This window comes from Octopus sinensis, linkage group LG17 (assembly GCF_006345805.1).
Source record: "Octopus sinensis linkage group LG17, ASM634580v1, whole genome shotgun sequence".
NCBI classification, from domain to species: Eukaryota; Metazoa; Mollusca; class Cephalopoda; order Octopoda; family Octopodidae; genus Octopus; species Octopus sinensis.
The window spans coordinates 8,402,947-8,416,966 of record NC_043013.1 but is presented as its reverse complement, the minus strand read 5'-3'; the positions used below and the strand labels follow the sequence as shown (position 1 = coordinate 8,416,966).

Here is a 14,020-nt window from a genome sequence, read left to right as displayed (position 1 = left end):
CTTAATAATTTTTCAAGCCAATCACAGAGAGGAATGGTGTTTTTCTCCATTATTTTTCAAGTTAATCACATGGAGGAATGGTGTGCATCTCCATATAAATGGCTTGAAAAATTGTTAAGATATTTTCTTAACAAGAAACCTATGGTTGCCTTAATACACAAATAAAGAAACTTTATCCACCAATGCGGTATTGAGCACTCATTCTCATTGTTCAACATTTACATATCAATGCTTCTGACATCCCCAAATACTGGATAATCACTAAACACAAACAGAGAATCAAAAGAAACCATGAAAAAACACAAAAGAAGAACATCATTGATGTATATGATGTGTGTGTGTGTGTGTGTGTGTGTGTGTCTGTGTATGTGTGTACTATATATATATTTATATACATGACAGGCTTCCAAACAATCTCTATTCATGAAATTCACTCACAAGGCAATGGTCAGCCCAGGGTTATAAGTTTGCCCCAAGCAGCCACGCTGTCAGACTGAACTGAAAACTTCATTGTTGTAAAATAAGCCTTTTTACCACTCGGACATTTTTGCACCTGTGCTTATAAACAAATACAAATACATAAAAATAACAACAAAAAAAATACATACATAAACACAGAGGAAAACAAAAACTTATTTAACGCTTTAAAATGTTAATAAATTTAGCTGTCAGTGAAGCTGAATACCCCAACCATAAAAACTGCACCAACGTTATTTTATTTATACAGACACACAAAAGCCTCTGTAAAAATTTTATGTTTGAAGTTGATGAGAGCAGAAGCTTTAAACAGATAATGTCTGAGCTTTTAGGCTAGAATATTGTTAAGATTGTTAAATATTTTAAGCGAAAACGGGAGGAAAAAAAATTAATTGTAAATGAATTAGTTGAAGCAAAAGTTTATAGAAATGTTCCAGTAATAATAATAATAATAATATCAATAATATATATAAGTATATAAGTATGTACGATGTTCCTTTATAAATGTATAAAAAAACTGAGAAGCTGAATTGTTATTTTGAGTAAAGTGAAATGAATATTCACCGATTATTAGTTGAAATGAAAAAGTTTGAAAATAACATTTTAATTTAATTCAAATGGATGTATATGTACATACACACATACACATGCATGTATGTATATGCATATACACATATGTATGTGTGTATATGTGTGTGTATATATATATATATATATTATATATATATATATAATATATATATATAAATATACATATGATTGGAGTAAGGTAGTTGGCAGCTGACAGGCCCAAGACACCCTAAGACCTTAGGGACTTCACTGATGATGCTTCCTAGAGCATTCTTGAAATGTATCTTGGAAATAACATATACATGTACATTTTACATATATATAAGCATAACAGATACATACATACATACATACATACATACATACATACATACATACATACATACATACATACATATACACATGTATTAGTTATGCAACTGAAAAATGCAACAGAATGTTCCCACTGAAGGACTTGTGTTTTGCGATGCCACTTGTTAAACACAAAATATATATATATATATATATATCCTTGTCACATGTCTGGGTCTGTTGTATTTCAGTAGTGATAGTTTTGCATAAGTGAATAAATTCTACTACATAGATTTAGTGCTTTTTTCGTTTTTGTTTATAAATCTGAATTTGTGTGTGCATTCTGGTATGTGTGTGGGTGTGCATACACACAAACATGCCTTCGGATTTACAAACAAAAGGAAACCCATTCAATACATATAGTGGAGTTTATTCATTTATGTACAATCTCAAAATTCAGTCCACTATGTAAAGCACCAAGAAACTATAACGTTCTGTTTGATTCTACTGCTAAGGCCCTTTTCATTGTCATGGCTTCGATTGAGATGTACAGCCCAAAAGCAAACTATGTAAATGTACTGACTTGCTCAACATACACTATGTAACTATATTCATTGAAAATACTCTATATAAATATACAAACTAACTTGAAATATATAACCATACAGACTCACTTGAAATATATAACTCTACAGACTCACTTGAAATATATAACAATACAGACTCACTCAAAACACTATATAATGATACAGTCTCACCGAAAATACTTTATAAAAAATAATGACTATTCAAGATACACCATATAAATACACAGACTCACACAAAATAATCTATGTAACTATATTTCTTTTACCATTTACATATTCCAGTCAGTGGACTGTGGCCATGATGGAGCATTTCCTTAACAGATTTAGCCAAACAAATTGGCCCTTGTACTTAGTTTTGAAGTCTCATTACTTATTCTATTGGTCTCTTTTGCTGAGTCTCTAAGTATTGAGGCCATAAGCAAACAACCACCTGTTGTCAAGGAGTGGAAGGGACAAACACACACACACACACACATGTATGTATGTATACAAAGAAAACACAGATGAATGGAGAATCATACATTTTGATTCATCTTATGTGTGTTTTAAATATAAAGATATTACGTAATTTTGTGATATATTAATCCTGCATTTAAATCAATCCGCGTTTGATCATGTAGAGTTTTATAGAGTTTCATAGAGATTAAAAAAAAATAACACAACCATATCCTTCTCAAAGCCTCTTCAGTGTAAAACCCTAGTTTGATCAAATGTGGATTGATTAGCATGCAGGATTAATATATCATGGAATTATGTAATACCTTTATATCTGAAATGTGTGTAAGCTGATTAAAATTAAAAATGTATACAGTAATCCCTTGACTATCGTGGGTGTTATTTTTCCAAACCCCACGTAATAGGTGAAAATCCGCAAAGTAGAAACAGTATTGTATTCTTTTATTTGTTTCAGCCATTTGACTGTGGCCATGCTAGAGCACTGCCTTTAGTACTGTAGATCTTAAAAATTATTTTTATAATTTGTATATATTTATTTTATTATAAATGCAAAACGACACCACAGAGGAATCGGTATAAGCTTAAATAATAAACCGCAATAGATGAACCGCGATATGGCGAGGAATTTCTGTAATTTTTTTGTGGTTTCTACTAGAGTCTGTGATATTAAATTAAACTAAATCTTTTGGTGGATGAACTTTGGATTTACAAATTGAACATACAGCAGAATTTCTGTGTGGTAAGTTGCTTGTTTATGAACCACATGGTTCCAGGTTCAGTTCCACTGCGTGGCACCTTGGATAAGTGTCTTCTACTATGGCCTCGTTGTATATATGTATATATGTATGTATGTATGTGTGTGTGTATATGTTTGTGTGTCTGTGTTTGTCCCCCCAACATCGTTTGACAACCAATGCTAGTGTGTTTACGTTCCCATAACTTAGCAGTTCGGCAAAAGAGACCAATAGAATAAGTACCTCTTCCCACTTTAACAATTGTATGTCTGTGATGAAATTTGAACCCATAACCTCAGCACATGAATTTAATCAGTGAAACCTCTCTTTGTAAAAGTATGGGCAACAGGGGACAGTCTAATGGATCTCTTAAAAACAGTGAATAAATTATAATTAGAGGTCTTGAATGGCCTTGTGAGTGGATTTGGTAGACAGAAACTGTAAGAAGCCCATCATATATATATATATATATATATATATATATAAATATATATATATGTTTGTGTGTGTGTGTGTGTGTGTATCTATCTGCGCATATCTGTGTGTTTGTATTTGTACCCCAATCACTGCTTGACAACCAACACTGGTGTGCCTACAACCCTGCAACTTAGCGGTACAGCAAAAAGACTGATAGAATAAGTGCTAGGCTTAATAAATAAGCCCTGGGGGTCGATTTGTTTCACTAAAACCCTTGCAGTCAAATGACTGAAACAAATAAAATATATATATAATAATATATATATATATATATTATATATATATATATATATATATATATATATATATACATATATATATGTATATACATATATATATATATACATATATATATATATATATATATATATATATATCTATATATATATATATATATATACATATATATATATATATATATATATACATATACATATATATATATATTATATATATATATATATATAAATGAATTCATGTGTGTCTTTGTATGCTGCATTGTCCTGACATCATGTGATGATTGTGAACAAGTATCACCATCATACACAAGAAATGTTTGTTTCCAGTCTTACAAGAAAGAAAAGAAAAATGCATGTCTGGCTGTATGAAAATATTACTTTGCTTGGAAACAGGTAATGGTTGGCATTAAATGTTGATGACGAATCTAATCTTTTTTTACTAAAGAAATTTCAGAACAGCTTGAAACAGCCAGACAACTCGCCTCTTCTATATCAACCTATAAAAACACTTCATTTTATATTGTAGTGTTGCTGATAGCTCAGCTTTACAGCAGAGATATCTTGTCGTTCATAAATATCTGATGACTGTGCTTAATAACAAATATACTGAGTCATTCTCAAAAATAAAATAAAAAAATCTTTGAAAAAAAGAAAATAAAACTTGTGTAATCACACCTTGCCAATTCATGATTACTTGGTCTTTATTTAATACCGTTTTAGTTGCTATGTAGTGCTATGTGGTTAGATAGGCTTTCTACTTAATGATTGTTATACTATCCAGTTTATCATATCCGTTATAGGACAGTATTGTGTTTTCTCTTCACAACTAAATTGTTATAATGTAACACATATTCTCTAATAACCAAGGAGACTGGTGATGGTCAGATTTGGCAAGAATCCATTCAGTAAAAGTACATGAATGAAATATGTTAGTTTACTGTGAAGGGGAGACATGGAGTGCTAATATTGTTGTGTTGATGAGTGGCTTGGTGGTTAGGGTGTTGGACTCATGATCATAAGATAGTGGTTTCGATTCCTGGATCGGGTGACGTATTGTGTTCTTGAGCAAAACACTACATTTCACGTTGCTCCAGTTCACTCAGCTGGCAAAAGTGAGTAATCCTGTGATGGACTGGCATCCCATCCAGGTGAGGAGTTTATACGCCATGAAAACCTAGAAACCAGCCTAGAAAACAGCACAGCTCCCATGACTTTCGGAAACTTTTTCTCAAACTCAGAGTTGCTGAAGCGTGGAACAAACTACCTGCATCAGCTGTTAGCTGCTGAGACATATGCTTCCTGAAACCTGCCAACACTACACCTGATATCCGCCCCCCTCCACTCCATATGCATGCTCACATGTATATCATGACTCATACACTGTTCACTTTCCTGACTTTTGTACATAATTCTATATACTGTACATGCACCTTTGGTGAGTTGTAGTGCACCTGAGCACAATACACAATAATTTCATTATTATTATCTCTGCCTTAGCAAAGGCGGAGGTATTGTTTTCAGTTTTGTTTGTTTGTTTGTCCATGGACAAGATATCTCAAGAACTGCTGGATGGATTCTGATGAAACTTTCAGGGATGTTTGGCCTCATGACTGGCATAAGCTTATTAGATTTCGGTATTGATCCAGTACCAGACAAGGATTCTGAATTATTTGCCCTATTTTTTTACTTAATTGTTGAGAGCTGTCGGCTTCATTTTTAGTATTCTCATTTGTGAGAGCAGTTGAGTTTATTTCAGATATTCTCATTTTAAAAATTATCTCTGGTTAATCGTTGAGAGGACGTTAGTGTTGCCTTGGTGGAGGTTTGTGCTCTCTGAATGCTCTTGTTATTATTATGAGTCAGCATGACTCGAGAAGGTAAGTTTAAGGCTTAAGTGGTTAGAGCGTTGGGCTCACGATCATGATGTAATGACTTCAGTTTCCGGACTGGGCTCTGTGTTGTGTTCTTGAGCAAGGCACTCTATTTCACGTAGCTCCAGTTCACTCAGTTGTAGAAATGAGTTGCGATGTTACTGGTGCGAAGCTGTATCAGCCTTTGCCTTTCCCTTGGACAACATCAGTGGCATGGAGAGGAGAGGCCGGTATGCATGGACGACTGCTGGTCTTCCATAAACAATCATGCCTGGACTTGTGTCTGGGAGGAGAACTTTCTAGGTGCAATCCCATGATCATTCATGACCAATGGGGGTTTTTACTCTTTATAATGGAGTGATCTATCTTGTACAATAAATTTGAAAATTTATTTAGGAAATAGTCCTTCTGGTGTTATATAACAACTCAGAGCACCATCCGAGTGTGATTGTTGCCAGAGCAGCTAACTGGCTTCTGTGCCTGTGGTACGTAAAAGGCACCATTCGAGCATGATCGTTACTAGCGTCACCTTATTGGCACTTGTGCCGGTGGCACGTGAAAACACATTCGAGCAAGGACATTGCCAATACTGCCTGACTGGCCCCTGTGCTGGTGGCACGTAAAAAGCACTAACTACACTCTCAGAGTGGTTGGCATTAAGAAGGGCATCCGGCTGTAGAAACTCTGCCAGATCAAGATTGGAGCCTGGTGCAGCCATCTGGTTCACCAGTCCTCAGTCAAATTGTCCAACCCATGCTAGCATGGAAAGCGGACGTTAAACAATGATGATGATGATGATATTATTCTGCTCAAAAAACATCACTCAATGACAGACTTGTTCATACATAACATAGTAAATTTCAGGTTCTGTTACATTTTAATGTATGAATCAACTATTTTGTATTTTCCAACTCATACTAAAGGGGTTTGGTGACATGCCCTATAATTTATTGCCAGGTATTTTTGCATACATTAAAACTGATACAAACTAATAACAGGTTTGAACATGTAATCAAAATTTAAATTAAGCTGAGAGTCTTAGCTGTTGTAGGGGATTGGGGTGAAGAAGGTTGGTCAGCTAAGTCCATAAATTGCCACAAAGATTCTGTATCAGACACTCCAAAGCAAAGTCATGTTGACCTAAACTATTTACAATGGAATAAATATCATGGTAATTTTCTCAAAGACACCTCAGAAAATATATATTTCTTTTCAACAATAAACAAGTACATTGTAATTATATTTAAAGAATATTGTGATCTGTTGAGATTTTTAGAGATATTTCAACAATAATTGGTGAACTTGTTTAGAAATCAGTATGAGAATAAAATATTTCTATTGTTCAAGTAAAAAAAAAAAAATACTAAGTTTTTTTCTTTTAGAATTGAAATAAAATTGAAATAAATCTTTTGGTACTTACTCTATCAGTCTATTTTGCTAAACTGTTAAGTTACGAGGCCATAAACAAACCAATACTGCTTATTAAGAGGTGATGGTGGGGATAAATAGATACGCATACATACATACATATATATATATATATACACACACACACACATATATATATACATACAAATATATACATACAGACATAGACATACACACAGACACACACACTCACATCCATATCCACACAGTTTCTGTTAACCAAATTCACTCACAAAGCATTGGCCAGTCAAGGGCTATAATAGAAGACACTTGCTTAAGGTGCCACACTGTGGGACAGAACCTGGAACCATGTGGTTGCAAAGCAAGCTTCTTAACCACACAGCCATGCCTGCACCAACAAAAATTAAACAAAATTGAAATAAAGCTTTAAATTTGTAGCATGACAAGTCTTGCTCAAAATTTATCGGTAAGGAGAGAAAAAGAAATAGTGTTTCTCTCCATAGAAAACTGTCCAACAGATTAGCCGTGGGGTAAATATGACAATAACACTTTCAATGACATTAACTAACATTGATTTAAGATCTACTAAAAGTCCTGACTCCTACGTCTTCTAACAAAATATTGACTAACAACTGTTGGTTTCAAATTTTAGCACAAGGCCAGCAATTGAAGGGGAGGGGTAAGTCGATTACATCGACCCACCATCACCACCACCACCACCGACCCCACCGTGCTCAATTGGTACATATTTTGTCGATCCTGAAAGGATGAAATGCAAAGTCGACCTTGGCGGGATTTGAACTCAGAACGTAAAGATGGATGACATGCCATTATGCAGTTTGCCTGGTGTGCTAAAGATTCTGCCAGTTTGCCACCTTCAATGATATTGGTTTCATATTTTGGCACATGGCCAGCAATTAGGGGTCGGGTGGTCATGAGTTGGTTATATCAACTCTAATGCTCAGTTGTTACTTATTTTATCGAACCCTGAAAGGGTGAAAGGCAAAGTCAACCATGACAATACTTGAACTCAGGACGTTAAGGCACATGAAATGCTGCTAAGCATTTTGTCCAGCATGCAAACGATTCTGCCAGCTCACTGCTTTATAGACACAGGGCCTGAAATTTGGGGGTGGGGGCTAGTCAATTTCATTGACCACAGTACTCAACAGGTACTCAATTTATTGACCCCGAAAGGATGAAAGGCAAAGTCGACCTCAGCGGAATTTGAACTCAGAATGTAGCAGCAGATGAAATACCTATTTCTCTACTGCCCACAAGGGGCTAAACATAGTGGGGACAAACAAGGACAGACAAACGGATTAAGTCAATTACATCGACCCCAGTGTGTAACTGGTACTTAATTTATCAACCCTGAAAGGATGAAAGGCAAAGTCGACCTTGGCAGAATTTGAACTCAGAACGTAGCGGCAGACGAAATACCGCTAAGCATTTCGCCCAGCATGCTAACAATTCTACCTGCTCACTGCTTTATAGACACAAGGTCTGAAATTTGGGGGTGGGGGCTAGTCAATTTCATTGACCACAGTACTCAACCGGTACTCAATTTATTGACTCTGAAAGGATGAATGGTAAGGTTGATCTCAGCGGAATTTGAACTCAGAACGTAGCGGCAGATGAAATACCGCTAAGCATTTTGTTCAGCATGCTAACGATTCTGCCAGCTCACGGCTTTACTGACTAACAAATATTGCCTAGCAACAGTCAAACCACCACTGAGAAAGTTTTACAAAACATTTCTAGAAAATGAAGAGCGATTAAGTTTAATTAGTGAAGAAAAGTGAAAAGAAGAAAGGGAAACCCAAGGAAACAAAAGTATTAGAATTTTATAAAAATAAAAAAACAAAATTATAAAAAAAATTAAGCACTGTTAGGGAATGCAGATAAAATAGAGGTAAGTTTTGAGTAGTGGTTCTATGGAATAGTGGTAAGAAGAAGGAGAAGATGAAGAAGAAGAAGAGCGTAGAAAAGAAGAAAAGTGTTTGGCTTTACCATGGGGCATCTACATCGCTGTTCGTTGTACATATCCTGAATGACCTCATAATAATGAACAGCCTTCCAAAATAGGAATTCACAGCAATGTTATATCATGCTTTTATTATAATGTAAAATGCTAAAAGTTATGTATACACACACACATATATATAACATATGTATATATAAGATATATATTATATATATATATATATATATATATATATATGTATATATATATGTATATATATATTATATATATATATATATATATATATACATATATATATATATGATATGTATATATGTGCATACACATACATGTTTATAATGAAAGATAAATAAATAATGTAAAACTAAATCCAATAAAATAATATATACATTTATAGCAAATAACATTATTATTATTATTATAGTTTTTTATCGTTCTTTTTATTTTATTTATTTATTTAAAAAAAATTTTTTGGGGGTAAATCTACTTTTCAATTTTGCTGCATGAACAGGAATAATCTTATTGCTTCTCCAATAAGTCTGCATATGTATTTATATGTATTTATATACAAGCATGTGAGTGTGCATGTGTGTGTGTGTTTGTGTGTGTGTATGTGAATATATATACACAATTATATGTGCAAATATATGTGTAAAGATATACATATACATGTATACATATAAATACATATATGTATGTATAAATACATATATCTGTATATATATATATATATATATTATATATATATACCAATTAAGGACTGAACACGAAAAGGTGGACAGTCAACATGCTAGATATTTTTTTTTTTTTATTTTTTTTTTTTTAATGTGCTAGACCACTGGTTTTAATTGACTTATATCAATTTCTACCCTTAATTTTATATATATATATATATATATATATATTATATAATATATATATATATCTGTATATATATATATATTATTTTACATATGCATGTATTGTATGTATGTACGAGATTGCATGTGTATGGATACATGTGTGTTTCAGTAAACTTATGTTGGTCATGTGTATTTGAGTGTCTGAGCTTATGAATGTTCATGCATGTATATATGTATATTTGTGCTAATGTGAATATATATATAATATATACATACAATATACATACATATAACATACATATATATATATATATATATAATATATAATATATATATATATATATTATATATATATATATATATATATATATATATATGTATATATATATATATGTATATATATAATATATATAATATTATATATATATATAATATTATATATATATATATATATATATATATATATATATATATATATATGTATATATGTATGTATATATGTATGTATAGGTATATGTTTATATTTGCATAAATGGATTTTAGTATTCGTAAATAGGCTCCAGTATGCAAATGCATTTAATTATATGTTATGTTTGCATGTGTTGTGGATACACGTATATTTTTCCATGCAATGATACAATGTATAGTTCGATGTAATTGTGTGCACACATGTGTGTGTGTGTGTATATATATATGTATATATATATATATATATATATATATATATATATTATATATATATATATATATATATATATTATATATATATATTTACATACACATACATGTTTATGTGAGTTTTAATATGTGCGAATGCATATACGAATGTACATTTATGTCTAAACACACCTGTGAACGCATGTCTATATAATCTTTCTCTTTTTTTCTATTCTTTACCTCTTAATCTCTATCTTCAACCATCACACACACACACAAAGTCTGTAACCAATTTGAATCAAATAAATAAGCTTTCCTCATTGAAATTCAAAGAACTACTGTGGAAAAGCACATGATGAACTTTCAAAAACAGAAACGTTAAAGTACACATCTTTAACTATCATGGCTGCATCATGATATACAGTTTACTTTCACTTAGTGCCTGGCCACCAGCACCAGTAGCGCCACCACTGCTGCCACTACAAACCAATAGACATTTTTCATAGGACTTTGAAATTTTAATAACTTCACCAAAATGAATAATCATTATAACTGAAATGTAATGAACAAATAGTAATAATAATAATAATAATAATAATAATAATAATAATAATAATAAATAATAATAATAATAATTTGCTATTATTTTTCAACAGGCTAATCTGTTGCGCATATATGAAATAATGATAATTATAATGATGACAATAATAATAATAATAATGATAATAATGATAATAATGATAAAAATAATAATAATAATAATATATATATATATATTCTTTGTTGCCCATAGGGGGCTAAACATAGATGGGACAATCAAGGACAGACAAAGGGATTAAGTCGATTACATTGACCCCAGTGCATAACTGGTACTTATTAAATCGACCCCGAATGAAAGGCTAAGTCGACCTCAGCAGAATTTGAACTCAGAACGTGATGGCAGACGAAATACCGCTAAGCATTTCGCCCGGCATGCTAACGATTCTGCCAGCTCATCACCTTAAATAATAATAATAATAATAATAATAATAATAATAATAATAATAATAATAATAATGACAATAATAATAATTCTTTCTAATTCTTAGAACAAGGCCAGAACTTTCCAGTGCTTTTAGGGGTGGCTGGGGTTTAGTTGACCATAAGATGACCATAACAACAACAACAACAATAGCAATAACAATAATAATAATTTTTTCTTAATATAGGCACAAGCCCTGAAATTTGAGGGAGGGGGCAAGTCAATTATACTGACTCCAGTATTCAATCAGTACTTATTTTATTGACCACAAAAAAAAAAAAGGATGAAAGATAAATTGACCTCAGCTGAATTTGAACTCAGAACATAAAGCTAGAAGAAATACTGCAAAGCTTTTTGATCCAACTGGCTAAAGATTCTGCCAGCTTATCACCATAACAACAGCAAAAAGAAAAAAGAAAAAAGACACCATTTGGTCATGAATGACCAATAGAGTAAGTACTAGGCTTACAAAGAATATTTTGCTTAGGTATTGCAAGACTAACGATAACTTAGTGTAGAACTCAATATACATGTTTCAGAATGAAGTGTTAGTAGAGCAAAGAGGGTTAATAAGAGAATGAGATGACAAAGGAATAAATGATTATCTCATGATATTATAGTTGAGTGCCAAAATAGGCTCTGATGAAGCTACGAAGTGTTACACAGGTACTCAACTATGAGCCCACTGCATCTTATAGCAGAAACAGCTATAAGCCAATGGAACTTCGTAACATACTTGTTTGTTTTTTTGTCATCTCATTTTCTTTAACCTCTCGCCACACTCGGCACAAAACCACCTCCCTCAGTACGGCACCCCGCCTCGATCAAGGATTATCTAGTGGATTATCTGGTGACCTTACTGAAGCTGGTGCCAAAAAAAAAAAAATAAATAAATAAAAGAACACAAAGCAGCCAGTGCACTTTGTTAAGTGGTTGGTATTAGGAAGAACTACCACCCAAACAACTATGTCGAAAGAGATACTAGAGCAGACCAAGCAGACATCAGGGCTTGATACAGTCCTTTGGCTCATGGGATCTTGTTGAACCATACATGGAACTGATGTTAAATGATAAGGACAATGACGATGATGATGATGATGATGATGATGATGATGATGATGATGATGATGATTATGATGATGATGATGATGATGGTGATGATGATTATGATGATGATTATGATGATGATGATGGTGATAATGATGATAGTCAATTGCCAAAAGATTTCTTTTTTTCTGTCTACCACATTGCTCTTGTTAGATATTAGCCAATCCGAGGCTACGAAAGAAAACTCTCACAGAAAAAAATGCCATGACGTGCAGCCAAATCTGGACTCTCACGTGGTCATGGTCGTGAAGCAAACCTCTTCACCATGTAGCCATTCTGGTGGCCAGACATGACTGACGACAGCTTGTGGAAGTTACTGATTATGTGTGTATCCAATTAAGGCAGCCACGAAAGATAGCATTGATCATGTAATGTCAGACGACCAATTAGGCTTATGGTGCCAATTCATGGAATATATACATATTTATTACTAGCAAGAAAATAAGGGAGCTTCTACATGGTCAACCAATCCACCAGAAATAGCAGCAACACCTTATTTCTATCTGTAACATCATGAAAAAGGAAGCATACATTGACTCAAAAGAACAGAACAGTTTTGGCCAGAACACGAGTGGGTTTCTACATGGTCAATCAATCTGCTAGAAATAGCAGCAACACCTACCCCAAATTACATACTGTAGCATCATGAAAAAGGAAGCATACATTGGATGATGTATTCCAAGATAAGCAATGCTCAAACGGAATGAGATGGTCTTGGCCTGAACAAATGAGGCAATTTCAACATTGTCAAACAATCTGCTGGAAATAACAGCAACACTTCCCTCAGATTAGACACCATAGAATCTTGGAAAGGTAGCTTACACTGAATGATGTATTCCTAGATATGTAATGCTCAAAGGAACAAACAAGATGGTCATGGCAGGAATGCATTTGATTACAGGTTTGCTCAGCAAATTCTGAATGGGACCCTTCAGCAAAAATATTTATTCATTATGTTCTCTTTCTAAATATACTAATATAGGCCATGTTTTCTGACTTAGGGGTCATATGTGTGTATGTATGATTATTCATATGACTGTATATAAATGTGTGTGTGTGTGTATATGCATGCCTTGGTGTGTGTGTATTTGTTCGTTAAGTGTAGTTTAATATCTGTTTGTGATTCTGCAAACAAAAAGGTGTGTGTGTGTGTGGTGTGTGTGTGTGTGTGTGTGTGTGTGTGTGTGTGTGCATGTGCGTGTGCGTGTGTGTGTGGGTGTGTGAGTGAAAGAGAGATAGAGAGAGAGCTATATGCATACTGGGAGGTAGAAAGGGTGAGGGACTTACTTGGAGAAAGAGAGAAAGTGAGAGATAG

At 33.3% G+C, this 14,020-nt stretch overlaps 1 protein-coding gene across 12 annotated transcripts in view; it reads right to left on the bottom strand.

The window, feature by feature from the left end:
• LOC115220974 (diacylglycerol kinase beta) overlaps positions 1–14,020 on the bottom strand; it is a 522,104-nt gene that overhangs the window by 38,057 nt on the left and 470,027 nt on the right. For 10 of the 12 annotated variants that reach the window (XM_036510316.1, XM_036510321.1, XM_036510323.1 and 7 more), the window contains one exon: positions 9,105–9,167. The exons of the other annotated variants lie outside the window; for them this stretch is intronic. In XM_036510316.1, coding sequence (XP_036366209.1) covers positions 9,105–9,167 — 63 coding nt within the window. The remainder of the gene's footprint in view (positions 1–9,104; positions 9,168–14,020) is intronic. 12 annotated transcript variants of the gene reach the window in all.